The sequence below is a fragment of the Peromyscus eremicus genome, chromosome 8a (assembly GCF_949786415.1).
Source record: "Peromyscus eremicus chromosome 8a, PerEre_H2_v1, whole genome shotgun sequence".
Lineage (NCBI taxonomy): Eukaryota > Metazoa > Chordata > Mammalia > Rodentia > Cricetidae > Peromyscus > Peromyscus eremicus.
Genome location: NC_081423.1, coordinates 37,979,683 through 37,999,572, shown reverse-complemented (window position 1 = coordinate 37,999,572; position 19,890 = coordinate 37,979,683). Strand labels below are relative to the sequence as shown.

Sequence of the window (19,890 nt, the reverse complement as noted above, 5' to 3'; positions counted from 1 at the left end):
ACTGGTGGTTGTCAGCTTCCATGTGGGTGATGGAAAGAACCTGGGTCCTCTGTAAGAGCAGCTAGTGCTTTTAACCCCAGAGCCATCTCTCCAGCTCCCATTTTATTTTTATTAGGATAATGGTTTCAAACTAATGGTGTTGTTTTTGTATTGATGGACACTCCCCCATCCCTTAAGTACTACATAAAATTACTGAGATTACTGTTTGGTTTGAGACTATGGTCTTAAACTTTGGGATCCAACGATCTCTCTTTTCACTTCCCAAGATCCTGGGACTACAGGTGTATACCTAGACACCTGGTCTCATTTGTGTGTGTCTGTCTCTCTTTACTTTTTTTTTTTTTTTTTTTGAGACAGGGTTTCTCTGTGTAGTTTTGGTGTCTGTTCTGGATCTCCCTCTGTAGACCAGACTGGCCTCGAACTCACAGAGATCTGCCTGGCTCTGCCTCCCGAGTGCTGGGATTAAAGGTGTGTGCCACCACTGCCCGGCCTCTCTTTACTTTTTACTTAATTTCTATTTTATTTTCTAGTGCTGAGAAGTTAGCCCAGGGCCCACTACATGCTAAACACAGCCTACTGTGGTGCCTTTAAAATCCGTATTCCTATTAATAACCTCTGTCAGGCCATCAGCTTTTATTGTCAAGCACTTCAGAAAAATCTTTTCCATACACATTACTCAATTCCAACCCCCACATTTTTAGGTTGTTTATTGTTCCCCATTCCTCCATAACAAGTTCGTTCATTTCCTGTGATTGTCTTAAAGTACAGGCCAAGCATAAAACAAAAACAAAAACAAAACCTAAATCTGAAATGCTCATCAGTAAATCTTAAGTATTTTTTTCCATTTTCATATGTGTACTGGTGAGTACATGCATGCTTCTATGAATACTTCTATCGCTCTTCTACCTTACTTATTGAAGCAGGGTCTCTTAACTGAACCCAGAGCTCCCCAATATGAGTATGTAGTCTTGCTAGCCAGTTGCTCTGGGCATCCTCTGTCTCTGCCTCCCAAGGCTGGAAATACATGTCTACCTTGCATTTTTGTGGGTTTTGGGGGTCCAAACTCTGGTCTTCACCCTTGCAGAATCAGCATTTTAATCACTGAGCCATCTCCCCAGCCCTAAATCTAAGCTTGGTTTTCCATTTTATTATTTTGTTTTTAATTTTTTTACTTCATGCACACGGGTGTTTTGTCTGCATGTATGTCTGTGTGAGGGTGTCAGATCACCTGGAACTGTGAGCTGCCATGTGGGGGCTGGGGATTGAACCCAGGTCCTCTGGAGGAGCAGCCAGTATTCTTAACCTCTGTGCCATCTCCAGCCCCTTTTTTTGTTTTTGAGACTTCATACACGTATATATGTCTTAAGTTCATCCCCATTCCCTCCTCTTTCTCACCTATCCCCACCACTGTTCCTTTCCAATTCATATATTATCCAAAGGTCAGGCTCGAATTCACTGACCTACTGGTCCCCACAGACTTGGGATGTTGAGAAGTCTCAGCATTCCTTCCACTTTTCACTTCAGAAATTGCAATTAGCCTTCCCTAAGTTATCTGCAACACCTTCCTGGGCTCATAGGATAGAAAAAGTTCCTGATTGTGCATGATTCAAGAGTAGATGAAAAGTGTAGGTTAAGAAAGCTACAAATGGGGCTGGAGAAATGGCTTAGAGGTTAAGAGCACTGACTGCTCTTCCAGAGGTCCCGAGTTCAATTCCCAGCAACCACATGGTGGCTCACAACCATCTGTAATGAGGTCTGGTGCCCTCTTCTGGTCATACATGCTGTATACATAATAAATAAATAAATCTTAAAAAAAAAAAAAAAAAGAAAAAAGAAAGCTACAAATGTGTGCAAACTGGCAGAATTCACTATCTTAGTACACTAGTTTTTTGTCAGAATCATTATTAAGGCTTTTGTTTTGTTTTGAGGGAGTTGATGAAACAGGCTCATGTTGGCCTTGAACTCATCACATAGCAGAATCTGACATTGAGCTGATTCTCCTGCCTTCCCCCCTGAGTGCCAATTTACAGATATGAGCCACCACACTTGGCTTAGAAGATTAATTAGTTTTTTGTTTTATTTTTTATTTTTCTTTCTTCCTTTTTTTTTTCCCTGACTACTGTTTGTTTCATAGAACTCAGAAATTTTGTAAATACAGTTTTTTTAATGTTTTGGTGCTAGATGGAGCCCGAGAGCCTAGGGCCTTATCTGTGCTAAGTTGCACACTCTACCACTGAGTTGTGCCCCCAACTGCTACTTCTTTTTAAATTATGTGTCTGTGTGCGTGTGTGTGTGTGTGGGGGGGGGGTAATGTGTGCACAAGTGCAGAGGCCTGCAGAGGCCGGAGGACTTACAGGTGGTTGTGAGCCACGGGATGTTGGCGCTGGGAAGCAGACCGAGGTCCTCTGGAAGCACAGTATATCCTCCTAATCACGGAGCCATCTCCCAGTTCCCCGTTGTTTTTTTCTCGTTTGGTTTGGTTTTGGCTTTTTGTGGGGGTGTGAAGGGTGTGGGGGGTGTGGGGGTGCGGTGGGTGTTGGTTTTTTGAGCAGGGTTTCTCTGTTTAGCAGCCCAACCTTGTTTGTTCTTGGACTTAAAGAGAAACAGCAACTAGGAAGTTACTTTGCAAGTTCTTGCTTTTACCAGCTATTCTGAAAAGTAACTTTTAGAAACAAATAGAAAACAAATACTGTTTAAACCTTCTAATACAATAATTCTAAATGTTATGTAAAATGTGATTTTTTTTTCTTTTCCCTTTTTTTTTTTTAAAGATTTATTTATTATGTATACAGCATGTTTGCCTGCAGGCCAGAAGAGGGCACCAGATCTCATTGCAGATGGTTGTGAGCCACCATGTGGTTGCTGGGAATTGAACTCAGGACCTCTGGCTGCTCTTAACCTCTGAGCCATCTCTCCAGCCCCCCCACTGTTTTTTGAGACAGAGTTTCTCTGTGTAGTCCTGACTATCCTGGAACTCACTCTGTAGACCAGGCTGGCCTCCAACTCAGAGATCTGCCTGCCTCTGCCTCTGAGTGTTAGGATTAAAGACATTCACTACTGCCACCTGGGTGTGATTTTTTTCTTAAGCATAAAATCTTACTGTTTTTAAATTTTATTTATTTATTTTTGTGTGTGATATATGTATGTGTGTGTGTGTGTGTGTGTGTGTGTGTGTGTGTGTGGTCAGAGGAAAACCTCAGGTGTTGGTTCTTGCCTTCTACCTTGTTTGAGGCAGGGGACTCTTTGCATATGGCAGGGTAGTCCAAGAATCCCTTGAGCTTCTGGGATTCTCCTGTCTCTCTGCTGTCATCTTTCCACAGGCATCCAGGGATTACAGATGTGTGCTATCATGTTTGTTTTTATGTGGATTCCAAGGATTTGAACTCAGCTCCTCAGGACCCTGGAGCACGTGCTTTATCCACTGAGCCATCTCCTCAGTCCTGAATTCTGCTTTTCCTCCATAGGTTTTACAGCTCTTTAGAACACTGCACAGGACCAGACAGCAAGTTTTTAAAAATGATAAGAGAGCATTAGAAGGTAAATACATCTTTCACTCCTTTAGCACAAATCCATGTTTTTTTTCCCCTCCTCTGTGCTAGGAATTGAACTTGGAGTCCCACACATTGAAGCAAAGCACCCTACCTTTGAGCTAGGTTGCTGACCTGAGCCAGGATGTTAAATATCCCAGGTTGGCATTGAAGGTACTTGGAGGGTGACCTTGAACTCCTGATCTTCCTGCCTGAGGTGTGTGCCACAACTCCTGGTGCACATCCATTCTTTAGCTGGCTGCCCTTCTCTTCTGACTCTGGAATGACCTTTACCATCTCTCCCTGATGTTCTATAAAAACCTGCCCACATTATACCTGTGGAAGAATACCTAATTCTTATAAAGACCCAGTTTTCATATAGAATCATCTAAAAGGAAGGGGCGGGTGAGATTCAAAGTTCTCTCTTAATCCCATTTCCCTAGGCATAACCCAATTTTCTCACACTATAACCAGGTGCTACCATGTTGTTAACAACTGAGTAAGTGTAGCAGTCTCTGCAGCTGTGAGATCGAATCTGGCCACATGAGTCCGGACTGAGCATCTCTGAAATGTTTTCAGACTGACTTGGAAGTCACAGCTCGAGACCTCAGGCTCTGTATCGGTCTGATTTCCACTCACCATGCATTTCCAAACCTCCCTAAGAGTGCACTAGGCAAAAAGCATTCCCAGGAAATCAAATTTGGTCATTTCTTTTTAATATCGACTTTTATTATTTTCAACTGTGTGTGTGTGCTATGCACGTAAGTGCAGGTGCCCACAGAAGCCAGCTGTATAGGACCCCTGGACGCTGGAGGCACAGGCAGTTGTGAGTCACCTGATGTGGGTGCTGGGGACCACACTCAGGTGAGTAGGACATGCTCTTAACTGCTGAGCTATCTCTCCAGCCTCTAGTTTTAGAAATACATCGTTTTATGTACTTTACACAAATTGCTAACAGTTCTCAGCTCTGTGAGGTAATTATACTATAATTCAAATTTTTGCAGATGAGAAAACTGACAAAATATGAAAAAGATTTCCTGCATGTCATTAGCCAACAGTAGAACTGAGGAATATCTTAAGCAACCTGATTCTAAAAGCCAGAGTTTTTTTTTTTAAAAAAAAAGGTTTATTTTTATTACTTTATGAGGATGGGTGTTTTGCCTCCATGTATATCTGTGTACCACTTGGGTGTTTGGTGTCCTGGGAAGCCAGAAGAGGGCGATGGATTCCCTGGAGCTACCACTGAGCCACCTCTCCAGCCTCCACTAGGACCAGACTCTTGTTTTTTTTTTTTTTTGGTTTTTCGAGACAGGGTTTCTCTGTGTAGTTTTGCGCCTTTCCTGGAACTCACTTGGTAGCCCAGGCTGGCCTCGAACTCACAGAGATCCGCCTGGTTCTGCCTCCCGAGTGCTGGGATTAAAGGCGTGCGCCACCAACGCCCGGCGATGGACCAGACTCTTAACCACCTACACACTGAGGAAGATGAGCGCTGAAGGAGGCTTCCATGGCTACTTTTTTCTGTCAGCATGGTGTATTTGGTTGCTTTCGCCAGCATTTGTTGATATTTTCTAAGGACTTCATACAGATTGTTCCACTACATGCTCATAACACAGCAAGGCCAATTAGAATAGATTAAGCCGCTGTAATGTAAGTGGTATATGTGAGCCTAAAAGGTTTTTTGTTTGTTTGTTTGTTGTTGTTTGAGACACAGTCCACTTTATAGTCCTACCTGTCCTAGAACTTGCCATGTAGAGAGAGCAGGCTGGCCTCACTCACAGAGCACCTCTTGCCTCTGGCCCCGCCCCAGTTCTTAGTTAAAGGCATGCGCTACCACACCTAGCAACCTTACTTTTATCATTCACTTTTACATCAGCGAAGGTGCTCAGGAGCAGATCCTCGGTGCTGAAGCATCTCTGTGTGTAGGTTATATGTTGTTTGCACTGGTTCTTACCATCTTCATAAAGCATTTCAGATGAGTGTGGTGGCACATGCATGTAACTGCAGCGCTCTGAAGGCTGAGGCAGAGGACTCACAGGTTCAAGAATAGCCTGGGCTTTCCAGTGAGACCCTATCTCAAAACAAAATAAAACAGGGCATTACTTTAAATGTTTAGATTTAGAGAAAAAAAAAACATACTTGGATTTGGACCTATTAGAATCCAGTAGTTCTAGAGATACACAAATGAAGTGGAAAAGAAGCCAGGCATGGTGGCCTTAAAGGCTGGAGGATCTCTGTGGGTTCCAGGCCAGCCTCGTCTATATAATGAATTCCAGGACAGCCAGAGCTATGTATAGAGACCCTGAGATTCCAGGACAGCCAGAGTTATGTAGAGAGACCCTGTGTTTAAAAAAAAAAACCAAAGCCTCACCACATAGCCCAAGCTGGCCTCAAACTCAAAATCCTCCTGCCTCATCCTCCTAAGTGCTGTTATGGTGTGTAATACCATGCTTGGCACAGAACACATTTCTCATGCTCAGTTTTATGTGAGAAGTAGAAATTCATAATGAGTAATGCTGAATAACATGTAAGAATCCTAAGTATTAATTACATGTGTTTCTCTCTCTCTCTAGCAGCCAGAGTAAAGATAAATGAAGAATTCAAAAAAAATAAAAGTGAGGCCTCTCCGGAGAAAATAGCAGAGGTGCAGTAAGAGGTGGCGATTATATAAAGCTGGTGTGACTGTGGGAAAGAGAGGACGGTGGGAGTGGAGGGCTGTGTGAAGGAAGGAAAGCCGTTAGTTACTCAGGAGGGAGGAAGGGAGGGAGGGAGGGAGGGAGGGAGGGAGGGAGGGAGAGCCTCCACAGCTGTAGACAACCTGCGCTTGTTTGCCGTGCCTCTCCTCAGGATTATCTCCTGCCCCCAAAGATAACAAGGCCCTGGGTCAAGACCAGGGCAGCTGAACCGTGGCAGAAGCCACAGCAGTCTTTCTTCACTTGAGTCAAGTGACTGAAGCTGAGGAACAAGCGGTCTTGTGATGCCACACTTCAGAGGGAGCTGTAGGTGGGGAAGCCCCGTAGGAAGGAGAGCAGAGCAGAGCTGGGCATGGTGGGCTGGGCCCTGCCACTCTAGTGCTCAAGAGGCTGAAGTGGAAGATCACGAGTCCAGTGCCAGCCTGGGCTACATACTGAGGTGCTGCCTTAAAAAAGTAAGACAGTTCTTTGTGGGGATAACTAGGTATAAAGAATTGATTAGTAAATGAGAAAATACAAATAAGAAAATGTCTCCCATATTTAATAGCAATTATACAAATGAATAAAAAAATTAGGTAAAAATACTTTTTTTGTTTATTTTTTTCGAGACAGGGTCTCACTATTTAGCTCCATTGTTCTAGAACTCACTATGTAGACCAGGCCAGCCTCTGCCTCCCAAAGTGCTCCGATTAAAGGCATGCTCTACCATGCCCAGCCCTCAACACATTTTAAAATGCATATTATAACAAAAATTTTAAATCTGTTTGAACAAAATATGGGATTATAATAAAAATGAAGGGCATCTGAAATGTTTGCAACTTCTGTACAACATATAACTTCACGAAGCTAAAAGCCTCATTATCTTAAAGTGACCTGTAAAACTGTGGTTTTCAAAGCCAGTGAAGCCCTACACATTACTCAAGGGTTACTCTGTGTATTTTCTTCACAGATGATGAAACTGGGTTCCGATGTTGAACTGTTACTTAGAACATCTGTTATTCAAGGTGTTCACACCGACCACAACACACTGAGTAAGTAACGTGGAGGTGTGTGTGTGTGTGTGGGGGGGGATGTGGTTGCTGACTGTGATGTTTCAAAACGGTAACAGTTACTGCACCTTTGTGTGTCATTATTTTATTTATTATTATTGATTTTTTTTTCTTTCCTGAGACAGGGTTTCACTGTGTAGCCCTGGCTGTCTTTGAACGGACTGTGTAAATCAGGGTGGCCCCCCTGGGATTAAGGGCGTGACCACACCCACCACACTGGTATTCTTTCACACCGACACAGGGATTGAACTCAAGTCCTCGACTGAGCCATGTCCCCTTCTCCCTTTTTTCTTTTCACTTCTAAGTTTAGGTTTAGTTTTTTTTAAATGTGTATGCATGTTTTGCTTGCATGTGCACCCATGCATGCCTGGTATCAGTGGAAGTCACAAGAGGATGTTGGATCCCCTGGAGTTAAAATTATGGATGGTTGTTAGCCATCATGGAATGATGAGAACTGAAACCAGGTCCACTACAAGAGCAGCTAATGCTCTTAACTACTGAGTCATCTCTCCAGAGCTCCTCCCCACAAATCTTATTTCCTGGTTATATTGCAAAATTGTAGTTATTAACACATCCTTTTTTTGGTTTTTTTTTTTTTTTTTTTTTTTGCTTTTTTGAGACAGGGACTCACTATGTAGTCCTGGCTGTCCTAGAACTCATTATGCAGACCAGGCTGGCTTTGAACTCACAGAGATCTGCCTGCTTCTGCTCCCAAGTGCTCAGATTAAAGGGGTGTACCACTGCACCAGCTACAACCATTTTTATGTAGCCATATTTATTAATTTTTCTGCCATCATTTATTATCTACCTAGACTAAGTATTTTTTTTTACCTTTTATTCTATAATTAGTTATTTCAGTCCAGAAAAATTGGGATTATAGGAAATGGAAATGTACTTAAGAATCTGTTATATCTCAGGACTCCTGCTGGAGTGTTAGTGAAATCTCACTGCAGATTACAACTTGTTTTTTTTTTTTTAACATTTGTGTGTGTGTGTATGTGTGTGTGTGTGCTTGCACACTTACAAATGAACACACATATATGCTAGTGGAGGTCAGAGGCTACCTCTCATCATGTGGGTTTGATGTCAGGGTCCAGCCCTGACCTGTCGAACATCCTTGAAGGGGATAGTGAAGAATTGAGAAATGCTCGATAGGAAAAAATATAGATACAGATGAAGAAAAGAGACGCAAGATAGCTTTGGGAGGGCCCTGGGTCAATACCCAGTTGCCTTGAGTTTATTCCTAATGGGCTTTTTATACACTAGTAAGGGGAGAGGCAAAAGACATCCCCCTTTCAGGATCAAAATTGGTCTTTTAATAAAATCCCGGAGCCAGATAGTGGGGTAAGATCAGAGAGACTAAGGAACAAGCCACTGCCACTTTTCACCTTGCCAACTGTCTTGTAGTTTTTCTAGGTTTATTATCTGTAGCCAAGATTTTCAAGGGGTCTCCCCCAATCAAATCTGGTCTTTATTAATTTTGAAGGAATCCACAGCCTTTCATTTTCTGTAGAAACAAAAAACATAACCCCTCACTCAACTTAATACATTTTCTGAATTCCATTTTATAGCTAAGACATCTCTAAAGTATCTAGACTGGTTTAATTCAGCAGTTCCTTTTACAATCTTGTGTCTTTCAGCAGCTGCTGTTCGATCATCAGCATTCAAAAAATTCAAAACCTTTAAACAGGTTACAGTGTGAATAGGTGCTTAAGAAAATAGGTATAGACAGTCATAGGAAAAAAATAAATAGTTTAAAAATAAAGTCTTTAAAGAAAGAGTAAAGTAATATAAAAAAATAAGCCACATAAAGATGGGAAATACACAGAGAATCTAGATCCTGTGTGGTGCTTTGTTGACTTTGAATTTTTTGTAACCATTTTTTTCCCTCTGTGTAGTTTTTTAATAGTATTTTTATTTTATAATTAACTTAATTTCACATATCAGCCACGAATTCCCCCATCCTCCCTCCTCCCACCCCCCAATGTAACCATTTTTAAGTTCACAATTCAGTGGCATGAATTACATTCAAGATATTAATTACACTCATGATATTAATTTGTGGTATTCATTGATTACATTCACATTATTCATTCAATAACTATATTTATGATATTCATTAATTACATTAATTGTATTGATTTATTACATTCATGATATTATGTCCTGATACTACTGTCTGTTTGTGGGGCTTTTCCGTCACACAAAACAGAAACTCTGTACTTAGGAAATCATTGCTTTCTTTTCCAACTTGAGATAACGATGGACTCCTCTTTGTAGACTGGAGTGGCATGAAACTCACAGAGATCCAGCTGTCTCTTCCTCTGCAGTGGCAGGATTATAGGCATGGGTTATCACCTCTGGTTTTCTCTTTCTTACCATCCAGGCTTGCCTGGAACTCACTAAGCTCTGTGTCTGGGCTGTACCTACTGAGTGATGGGATTAAAGGCATAGGCAACCACGCCCAATGTAGATTTATTTTCATTTTATACAACTCTGTGAGCACATGCTTTGTTCCTTCAAAAGGCTTCAGACCTTTGTGGAGTTACAGACCCTTGTGAAACATCCCCCACCCCACAAAGTAAGTGCTGGGACCCCAACACTGGTGTCCTCTTTAAGAGCAGGAAGTGCTCTTAAACACTGAGCCATCTCTCCAGCCTCTTTTCATTCAATAACTGTATTTATGATATTCATTAATTACATTAATTGTATTGATTTATTACATTCATGATATTATGTCCTGATACTACTGTCCATTTGTGGGGCTTTTCCATCACACAAAACAGAGATTCTGTACTTAGGAAATCATTGCTCTATATTCCTTTCTTCTCCATCTTGAGATAATGTTTAATCTTTCTGTCTCTATGAATTTGTATATTCTATATATTTCATGTAATACAATTCTATAGTATTTATCCTTTTTTAATGTAAAAACATCTTATGTACAACTGCAGGAGAAATCATACACAGATAGCTTTTGTTTTTTGTTTTTCTTTTTTTCCCCCTAATTTTTAAAATAAATTTATGTTTATTAGTGTTTTGCCCTGGGAAGTTTCGGGCCCCCTGAAACGAGCTACATACAGACAGTTGTGAGCTGCCATGTAGGTGCTGGGAGTTGAACCCAGGTCCTCCGGAAGAGCAGCCAGTGCTCTTAACTTCAACCTCTAAACCATCTCTCCAGCCATTGTTTTGTTTTTCAAGACAAGGTTTCTCTATGTATTCTGGCTGTCCTGAAACTCACTCTATAGACCAGGCTGGCCTTGAATGGCTTTGTGTGTTTTAAGAACACTTGGTCTACTCTCCTCCCACTGACAGAAAAGCTTCCCCAGCAAACTAGATCACTGAACCACGTAAAGGATCTTTACTCTTCCTCTAAACACGAGTTAAAACTTTCTGAATCCTTCACCTTGCAGCTGTGGGGCGCAAAACCACTGTTGCACAGGCTAGATTTTTATTTCATCTTCTTGAATTTCTCATGGTATAGAATTAGCATCACACACACACACACACACACACACACACACACACACACAGGAGGTAGCATCTCACATTTCTTTTTCTGTTGTTAGAGTTTTATTTGATTTATTTTTGAGACAGGGTCTCTCTATGTAGTCCTGGCTGTTCTGGAATTTGCTGTGTAGACCAGACTGGCCTTGAATCCAAAGAATCTGCCTATCTCTGTCTTCCTGAGTGTTGGGATTAAAGGTATGTGCCACCAGGCCAGGCCTAGCATTTTTTTTTTTTAGGTCCCTTCCTGAAAACCCAACAGTTTCCAGGGCAACTACGAGCAGGTCTCCACACCTCACCACATCTTCATTGTTTAAGATGAGATTCGAGATTGTGTCTCTGTTTTAGAGCAGCCTGCTTGAAGGGAAGTCTTACAGGCATTCTTCTCATTCTAGTCTAGTGAGGGGGCCACCACTGGGACTTAGCAGCTGTGATCAGTATCTAGTTCAATCCCGGGGACTCATAAACTGAGCTTCCCTCACGGCTGTTGCTTCGTGGTCAGAACTTGAGAGCTTTGTAGAAAGGAGTCTTTATAAGATGTTAGAAGGCTCTGGCTTTGTGTCAAGACAGAAACAACAGCAGCCAGTTTTGGAGAGTCTTCATACCACTCACCAGTGTTGAAGACTGAAGATTGAGAGGACAGACAGATGGACAGACAGACTGCTGCTTTTTCTGTAGCCATGGTGATAAGTGTTTTCCCATAGCCCGGAGGCTTGGAGATAGGAATATATTTTGGAGGGTGCAGAGGTCTGGACTTCTCAAACCAGTGCCTTCTGATAGGGGAGATGTCTGTCAGCTCCATAATGGTGTCATCTAAGCCTGCCGTGACTCCCAAGTAACATGTTCATTAAGAGGGTCGCTGGGTGAGGAGCTCTTGTGAGGTGTCCACCAGAGAATACCACTCAGACACAGATTCAAGGCAATAAAAAGTCTTTATTAGCTGACTGGTGACTACACTGGGTATTCAGGACCCAAGTGCAGTCCCTAGCCATTCTTAGGGTGGGATTTTAAGCACCAAAATCACATCCTGTGTTGACACACCTCATTTAGGGACTTTTCCAGAACTATGGGCTTTGATGGATTAGGTCTTGGTTCTCATTTTGGCAGATGTTGCTGACTAGGAGCTGGGTTCCAAGGCCTGAATGGTACGTCCATCAGGGTGTCAGTGTGCTAAGGTCTGGGGCCTGTTCACAACAGTGCCAGTTCATGCTCTGAAACCTCACATTCTCCACACCAACTTTCTTTGTTAGTTTCTCTGCTTTTGAGCTGCTTTCTGGCTGGAACAGTTGCAGCTACCATCCTTTGATAGTAAAATACATGAATGGAGAGTGAACTCTTGGTTCATCTTCAACTCAGTGGGTGAGAAGAGGCTTCAGCATGTACCATCTTGATGGTTGATACCCAGGCAGGTGGGCCAGGGTCGTAGAGCCTCCACCTTATTTTTTTTTTAAAGATTTTATTATTTAATTAAAAGATGTTTATTTTATGTGTATGTGTGTATACCTGAGTGTGTGTGTGTGTGTGTGTGTGTGTGTGTGTGTGTACCACGTGCATGCCGTACCTGGAGGAAGTCAGATCTTCTGGGACAAGAGTTACCTGATATGAGTACTGGGAACTGAACTCAGGTTCTCTGGAAGAGCAGCAAGTGCTCTTAACCACTGAGATCTCTCTCTATCACCTAGGTTCTTTTGATTATTCATTTAATTTTTTGAGACATGGTCTCCAGGATACCCTCTAATTCATTAAGTAGCTGATGGCCTTAAACTTCTGATCTTCCTGCCTCTATCTTCTGAGTGTTTTGATTACCAATATGTAACACCATGCTTGATATATGCGAATTATACTCAGGACCTGTGTATGCTAGGTGAGCACTCTACTGTCAGTGCCAAAACACAGCCTTTACCCCAAAAGGTATACTCTGAAGTCAGAAGAGAGCATCAGATCCCCTGGAACTAGAATCACAGACAGTTGTGAGACACTCTGTGGGTGCTGGGAATTGAACCCGGTTCTCTGGAAGAACAGCCAGTGCTCTTAACTGCTGAGCCTTCTCTCTAGCTCCAGCCCAATATGTTTGCAGCTTCTTCTCTAGCACATATGTAAGACAGACAAAATTGGGGTGTATTTCTAAGTATATGTGGTAACATTAAGAAAATATAGTGAGAAAAACTTTTTCACATGTCTTTTTTTTTTGGTGTTTTTTTTTTTGTTTTTTGTTTTTTTTTGTTTTTTCTTTTTTCGAGACAGGGTTTCTCTGTGTAGCTTTGCGCCTTTCCTGGAACTCACTTGGGAGCCCAGGCTGGCCTCGAACTCACAGAGATCCACCTGGCTCTGCCTCCCGAGTGCTGGGATTAAAGGCGTGCGCCACCACCGCCCGGCTCACATGTCTTTTTTTGAGACAGAGTCTCACTATGTATGTAGCTCAGGCTATCCTGGAACTCAACTATGTAGAACAGGCTGGCCTCAAACCCATAGAGATTGCCTCTGCCTCCCAAGTGCTGGGATTAAAGGTGTGTATCACTATGCCTAGCTCAGATCTCAGATCTCTTTTTTTTTTTTAAACTTCTGCCTCTTTGTATGTGTGTATGTGTCTGTGTGCATATTTGTGTGTGTGCACATGTGTATATGTAGGCCAGAAGTTGATGTCAGGTGTCCTAGATTGCTATCCACCTAATTGTTAAAGACAGGGTCTCTCACTGAGCCTGGAACTCACTGCTTTGGCTAAACTGGCTAGCTTGCCAGACCCAGAGCTCTACCTGGGACCACCGCTCTAGCTCTGAGGTCATAGGTGTGTGCTTCTGCGTGGGTGCTGGGGATCCAAACTCAGGTCCTGTGCTTGCACAGGAAGCATTTTATCAACTCAACTCATCTCCCCAGCCCTAAACTTCTTCCTTTTGATACTGTACATTTGTCATTGTCAAATGCTATCTGATGTTTTTTCTAAGACTGTTTAAAGTGACTCAGCCCATATTTATTGAATCCTCATTGTGGTAGGCACTGGGATTTCTGGAACAATGGGCAGGACAAATCTTGGTCTTATCCTTATGAAACTGCATGCTCTTTGTAAAGGATTGGTAGTTAAGGGTTCCCCCACAGCACTTTCTGTATGTCAGAGGAGCTCCAAGCCCAGACACAGGCAAGGACAGGTTCTTAGAAAAAACATGACCAAAGTGTAAGCTCCTCATTTCAGCTTATTGCTGTTTGTGTGCCTGATATATTTAGCAACATTGTTATAACTTTAAAATAATCTTAATGTCCTATACATTATTAATGTCCAAATGTCTCTGCCACACTATTATAAACTAGGTTATCCATTATGCACGTGTGTGTATGTATATATGTGTATATATATATGTGTGTGTGTGTATATATATATATATATATATAATTTAAATTTAAATTAAAAATTTTTTTTGGATACAGGATCTCACGCTGTAGCCCAGGCTGGCCTCAAACTTGCTGTAACTCTTCTACTTCAGTCTCTTGAGTAAACTCACTCTGTAGACCAGGCTGGCCTCGAACTCACAGAGATCCGCCTGCCTCTGCCTCTCAAATGCTAGGATTAAAGGCGTGCGGCCCCCACCGCCGCCGCCGCCGCCGCCTCCGCCGCCTCCGCTGCCACCACGCACACGGACCTGGGGCTACAGCAATAAAAGAGACAGCCCAATGGCAGTGCATGCTGTTGAGCTTTTTCTGCCTTGAGCAAGATGCTGAGAAAGAATGTTTGCAGATTGGTCCACTCCCAAAGCAGAGGTGGAATGAGTGCCACTTTGCTAAGTGACACTTTGTCTGCCGCCTGTGTTCTGAGGAGAGCCTTGAACTGCAAGAGTCCCTGGTCCCGCTGTCCCACGCAAGACAGATGTAAAGAGACTTCTGAAGTTTTCAGTTTGCCCGCAGGCCTCTTTCCTCCTTGCTCACGGGAGCTCTTGGCTGTTGCTTTCCCTTGCTTTAAGAAGTGGGTCTCAGTTAGAGGGCTAGTGAGTGCAGCCGACTGAAAGAAGGATGACTGTATCGCTTCAAATTGGGTAAGATACTTGCCTGTGCCTTCTTGTTTGTGGAAACAACTGGAAACAGACTTGAAGTTTATAGTTTTTGAGTGGATTGTATTGCTAAGAAACCCAGGCTTGTGTAGTTTACTTCAGCTCTTAGAGCTGTCCCTGGTTTCCTGAACTCAGATTGACAGGAAGTAGACTGTGAAAGCTTTTGAAGCTCCCAAAAGAGGCTATCTTCCCCAGGATCTCCATCTCCCTGAAACAGGAAGTGGCCCAGGGGCCAGATCTGGCATCTGTGTAGTAGAGTGCATCAGAGCAGGGCTTGGAGTCTCTTGAAAATAGAATTTGGTACTGCCAAATTGGCAGACTGAGGATTTAGTGTTATCAAGTTAAGAAGTTTGTCTTTTGCTATCCCTGGGATTTAGGATTGTCTGTGGCCTGGGCACTACCATAGATTCCCAGTCTCATGTTTTTATTTTTCATCCCATCATTTATTTCCAACTAAAGTGGGGTAGGTGTCTACGATGTGGGCCACAGATGGACCCAGTGGGCTGAGGGGGCCAGCACATTAACCAGAGGCCCTCAGTATGAACTGGATGAGGCTTTGGGGACAGGTAGTAAACTGGAATGTACTGTGAATTGCTTATGTCCATGTTGCATATCCAGAGAGGGTGGACAAGGAAGGATACAATGTGACTTCCCAGACTCTCTGGCATCTTTTCTAAGTGTCTATCTACTGAGTGTTGTTTCCACGGAAGCCATTGTTTTGTTGAACAAGAATGAGCTGGGTGGGGTTCCCCTCCTGGCCTTTGTTCTTCCTGCCTGCCTGCAGTGCAGATGTGGGGAAAGCAGAAGTGAGGCAGACTGCTGTTCAGAAGGGCTGCGGAAGGACGGGACGGGGAGGACCCTGGCTTCCCAGCAGCACCAAGGCCTTGCCTAGCTCAAGCCTGCTGCGCGTCATGATGGAAGAAAATGAAATCTCTTATTACACCACAGTGGGCTTCTGGTTATTCAAAGCTGAACATAATCTAAAGTAAGATGGATGGGTTTAGTAATTTATTCTTCAATGCAATAGTCTCAAATTCTTGCATTTTCACTCTAAAAGACATTTGTGAAGCATTATATTACAGTGTGATTTGTTGTTTATCCTTTCCAATAGATTATGAACCCCTTGAAGCCAAAGAAACTTTTTTTTTTTTTTTTTGAGACAGGAGCTCTCTGTTATATAGCCCTGGTTGTCCTGGATTTGCCTGTAGACCAGGCTGGCCTCAAACTCATAGAGGTCCCCCTGCCTCTGCCTGCCAAGTGCTGGGGTGTTAAAGGTGTGTGCCACCACTGCCTGGCTTGCCAAATAAATTTTCATGGTTCCTTCCCTTCATCTCATTTTTTGATGTAATACCTAGCATAAAACAGGCACGTATGTTTGGTAAGTGAAATAAGTTATTACTACTGTCATTAACTTAAAACTAACACTATGGCTTAGTTGGATGAAAGCACCAAATAACTGGTTAAAAATAATTACAAGTCAGAGATAACCAGAGGCTTTCTCACTTCATAAGCCAGATTTATCATATGGACACATTATTTTATTCATTAATTTATGTGTGTGGTGGGTGTTTATTGCCTGTGTCATGGTTTGCACATGGAGATCATGACAGCTTTCATTCCATAATGTGGGTCTCAGGGATCCAATTCAGATTGTCAGGCTTGGTGGCAAGTGACCTTATTCTCTGAGACATCTTGTCAACTCTCTCAAGTGTAAATTTCAGATATCTTCTAGATAGTTTTGTGGTGGAGTTTTGTTGTTGTTATCTTTTTTTTTTTAAATTTTTTGGACAGGGTCTCATGTAGTGCAGGCTGAACTCAACTCCTGATTCCCCTGCCTCACTTCTCAAGTGCTGAGATTATAGGATTGTACCATCACACCAACAACTTCTTCCTTCCTTTCTTTTCTTTGGTATGAGTACTCTGCCTGCATGTCTGCCTGCAGGCCAGAAGAGGGCAGCAGATCTCATTATAGATGGTTGTGAGCCACCATGTGGTTGCTAGGAATTGAACTCAGGACCTCTGGAAGAGCAGCCAATGCTCTTAACTGCTGAACCATCTCTCCAGCCCTGACAATTTCTTCAAAATATTTCAGTGTGTGGCTGGAGAGATGGCTCAGCAGTTCAGAGCCCATACTGATCTTTCAGAGAACTGAAGTTCTTTTTCCTAGCACCCACTCTGGGTAGTTCAGTCACTTGTAACTTTAGCTCTGGGGCAATCTGACATACTCCTCTGGCCTCCTGGGGCACACACACATACACATACACACATACACATAGACACACGTTCATACACATAAATAAAAATCTTCAAAAATGCTTCAATATGCATTTCTTTTTGTTGTTCTTTTATTTCTTAAGACAGGGTCTCACTGTGTAGCTCTGGCTGTCCAGGAACTTGCTATGTAGACCAAGCTGGCCTTGAATTCAGAGAGATCCAACTACCTCTGTCTCCTGAGTGTTGGGAATAAAGATGTGAGCCCAGTCCCCTCAATGTGCATTTCTTGAATATAAAGGACATTGCTTAACCACAGTTTAATCATCAAAACTAGGGTATTGACATTAATGCAATACTCTTGTTGACATTTTTTTTTAAAGATTTATTTATTATGTATACAGCATGTATGACTGCAGGCCAGAAGAGGGCACCAGGTCTCATTACAGATAGTTGTGAGCCACCATGTGGTTGCTGGAAATTGAACTCAGGACCTCCGGAAGAGCAGTCAGTGGTTTTAACCTCTGAGACATCTCTCCAGCCCGATATTTTTTTTCTTTTGTCCTATCAAGGCCCTTTCTAGCAGAAGGGACCCTTTTCCCCCTGTGGTCCAGAATGCCACTGAGGTTCCACACTGTATCCAGTGTGGGTAGTTCTGAGAGTGGTTATTAGGGGAGCATTTGCTCTCTTTTGTTTGACACAGAATCTCATCTGCCCCAGGCTGGCCTCAAACTTCCTACATGGCTGAGGATGACCGTGATTCTCTTTCCTCTGCCTCCTGAGGCCAGGATTGTAAGTGTGTACCGCTCCCAGGTGCAACTCAAGGCCTCATGCATATAGGCAGGCACTCTGCTAACCAAGCCACATCCCCAGCTCTGCTTTTGTTGAGACAGATTTTAGACTTTAGCTACACAGGTCTGGAACTCATTCTGTAGCTCAAACTGTCCTCGAACTCATGGTGATCCTCCTGTCTTAGCCTCCCAACAAGGTGAAAGTGTGAGCCACCACACAGGGCAGTACAAGGACAATGTACCTGGGTTCTGTCTTCTCAAAGGGAAGTGATAGATCTCCTCAATTTTGTTTTGTTGTTTCTCAGTGCTGAGTATTGGACCCAGGGCCTTTGAGACAGGGTCTCACATAGCTCAGATCAACGTGGTCATGCTTTGGCCTGCTGGCTGGCCTTGAATGCGGATCTCACTGCCTTTGCCTTTGATTACTGGGATTATAGGCATGCACCAGCATATCTGGGCAGTTTTCTCTTTTTTACTTTTTCCATTTTTCGTGTATGTGTGTGTTGAACATACACACAAGTGTGTTTTTACATGTGTGTGGGTGCATGTGGACCCCTGAACTTAACGTTGGGAATTGTCCCCATCGCTCTTTTTATTTGTTGAAGCAGGATTTCCCTGATATGGCTTGTCTCGCTAGGCAATCTGAACTCTCTGGTCCTCACATTATCATAGCAAGCACATTAACCACTGAGTAATCTCCAAGGCCCCCAAATTTTCTATTTTAACAATTTATCCTGACATTATCAAGTTGTCTTGCCTAGGAGTCAACAGTTGTTTGTTGTTGAGCAGTGTGTTTCGTGGGGACACTGTCCGTCACCACAGTTCCTCACTGTAGATGAGGACTTCCTAAGTTATGAGAGTGATGTCTTGCTTTCTTTAAAAATTTCCAAGTAGCCAGGCAAGGTGTGCTACACCTATAATCCCATCATGGGGAGGTGGAGGCTGGAGACTCAGGAGTTCAAGGTTAGCCTCAGCTAAATAGGGAGTTCAAGACTAGCCTGAGCTATATGAGACCCTCTCTCAAAAAACATTTCTAGGTGACATTTTTAATTAGCAATTGACAGATGGCCAATTATAATGTGTTTTTAGCTTAGTTGTGTTTTGTTGTTTAATTAGTCATGTTTAGTAAAATGATGGACTCGGTTGTATGTTTTTATGTAACATGAATGAGGATCTTATTAAATGCCTCCATTTAGAGTCAAAGCTCTCATCTCAGACATCAACTGAAATAAAATATCTCTAGAAGAGTTATGTGTATGGTTCCTAAACTAGACAGTTTACAGTTGGAACTTGTGGGGGAAGTGAGTGTGCTGGCACTTGGGTCTGCTTTGAGGATAATCGTGACTGGAGTTCTAATCATCTAACCACTGGTCTCTCTGTGTTCCTCGTAGAACTGGTTCCCAGGAAAGATCTTCTAACAGAAAACGTGCCATACTGTGATGCACCAACTCAGAAGCAGTAAAGTCTCCAGGACCCAGCCCGCCCCTGCTCCTTCTGACTTTAAATACATGCCTGGCAAAAGTCCTGGGCACGCAGATGTTTCTCTGTGAAGCAGCGGGTCGCACATGATCAACAGGCTGAGGGCTGCAGGGCACTTCGGTGTTCTGAGGACATAGATATGCTGCCCCTTCTCACTGTCAGGCAGCCCTTACCCGGCCACTGAGTGCCTGGGGAGGTGGGGCCCTCTTCTCTTTCCCTTTGGCAGGTGTTTTGGTCTTACCAAAGCTATTTGCCAATGAAGCGTTTTACCAGGTTGGTGACTTTTCACCCCACGGGAAACACAACTGCTAAATATAAAATGCCCCATTAAACTGATGTTTAATTCTCAAAATATTAAGTTGGTAAAAAATTAACATTTTTCTGCCAGCTCTTTACTGAGAGTAACCATTGTTTCCCAGAGTCCTGTGGTTATTTCTGCAGATAACAAATAATTATGTGGCTTATTTCTCTGTGTTCTTATAAAGACAATTTTCCCCTTGCCTGTGTAAATGTCTAAGCACCGTGAGCATGCAGTGTCTGCAGAGGTCAGGAGAGGGTATTGGATCCCCTGGGACTGGAGTTGTAGACAGTTGTGAGCT

General features: G+C 42.9%; 1 protein-coding gene across 3 annotated transcripts in view; it reads left to right on the top strand.

The window, feature by feature from the left end:
* Window positions 1-19,645, top strand: part of Lyrm7 (LYR motif containing 7) — a 28,508-nt gene extending 8,863 nt beyond the window's left edge. For all 3 annotated transcript variants that reach the window (XM_059270574.1, XM_059270572.1, XM_059270573.1), the window contains exons 2-5: window positions 3,465-3,537; window positions 6,098-6,168; window positions 7,167-7,248; window positions 19,204-19,645. In XM_059270574.1, the coding sequence (XP_059126557.1) occupies window positions 3,465-3,537; window positions 6,098-6,168; window positions 7,167-7,248; window positions 19,204-19,274 (297 nt within the window). In that variant the 3' untranslated portion in view covers window positions 19,275-19,645. The remainder of the gene's footprint in view (window positions 1-3,464; window positions 3,538-6,097; window positions 6,169-7,166; window positions 7,249-19,203) is intronic.
* The last annotated feature ends 245 nt before the right edge of the window (window positions 19,646-19,890 follow it).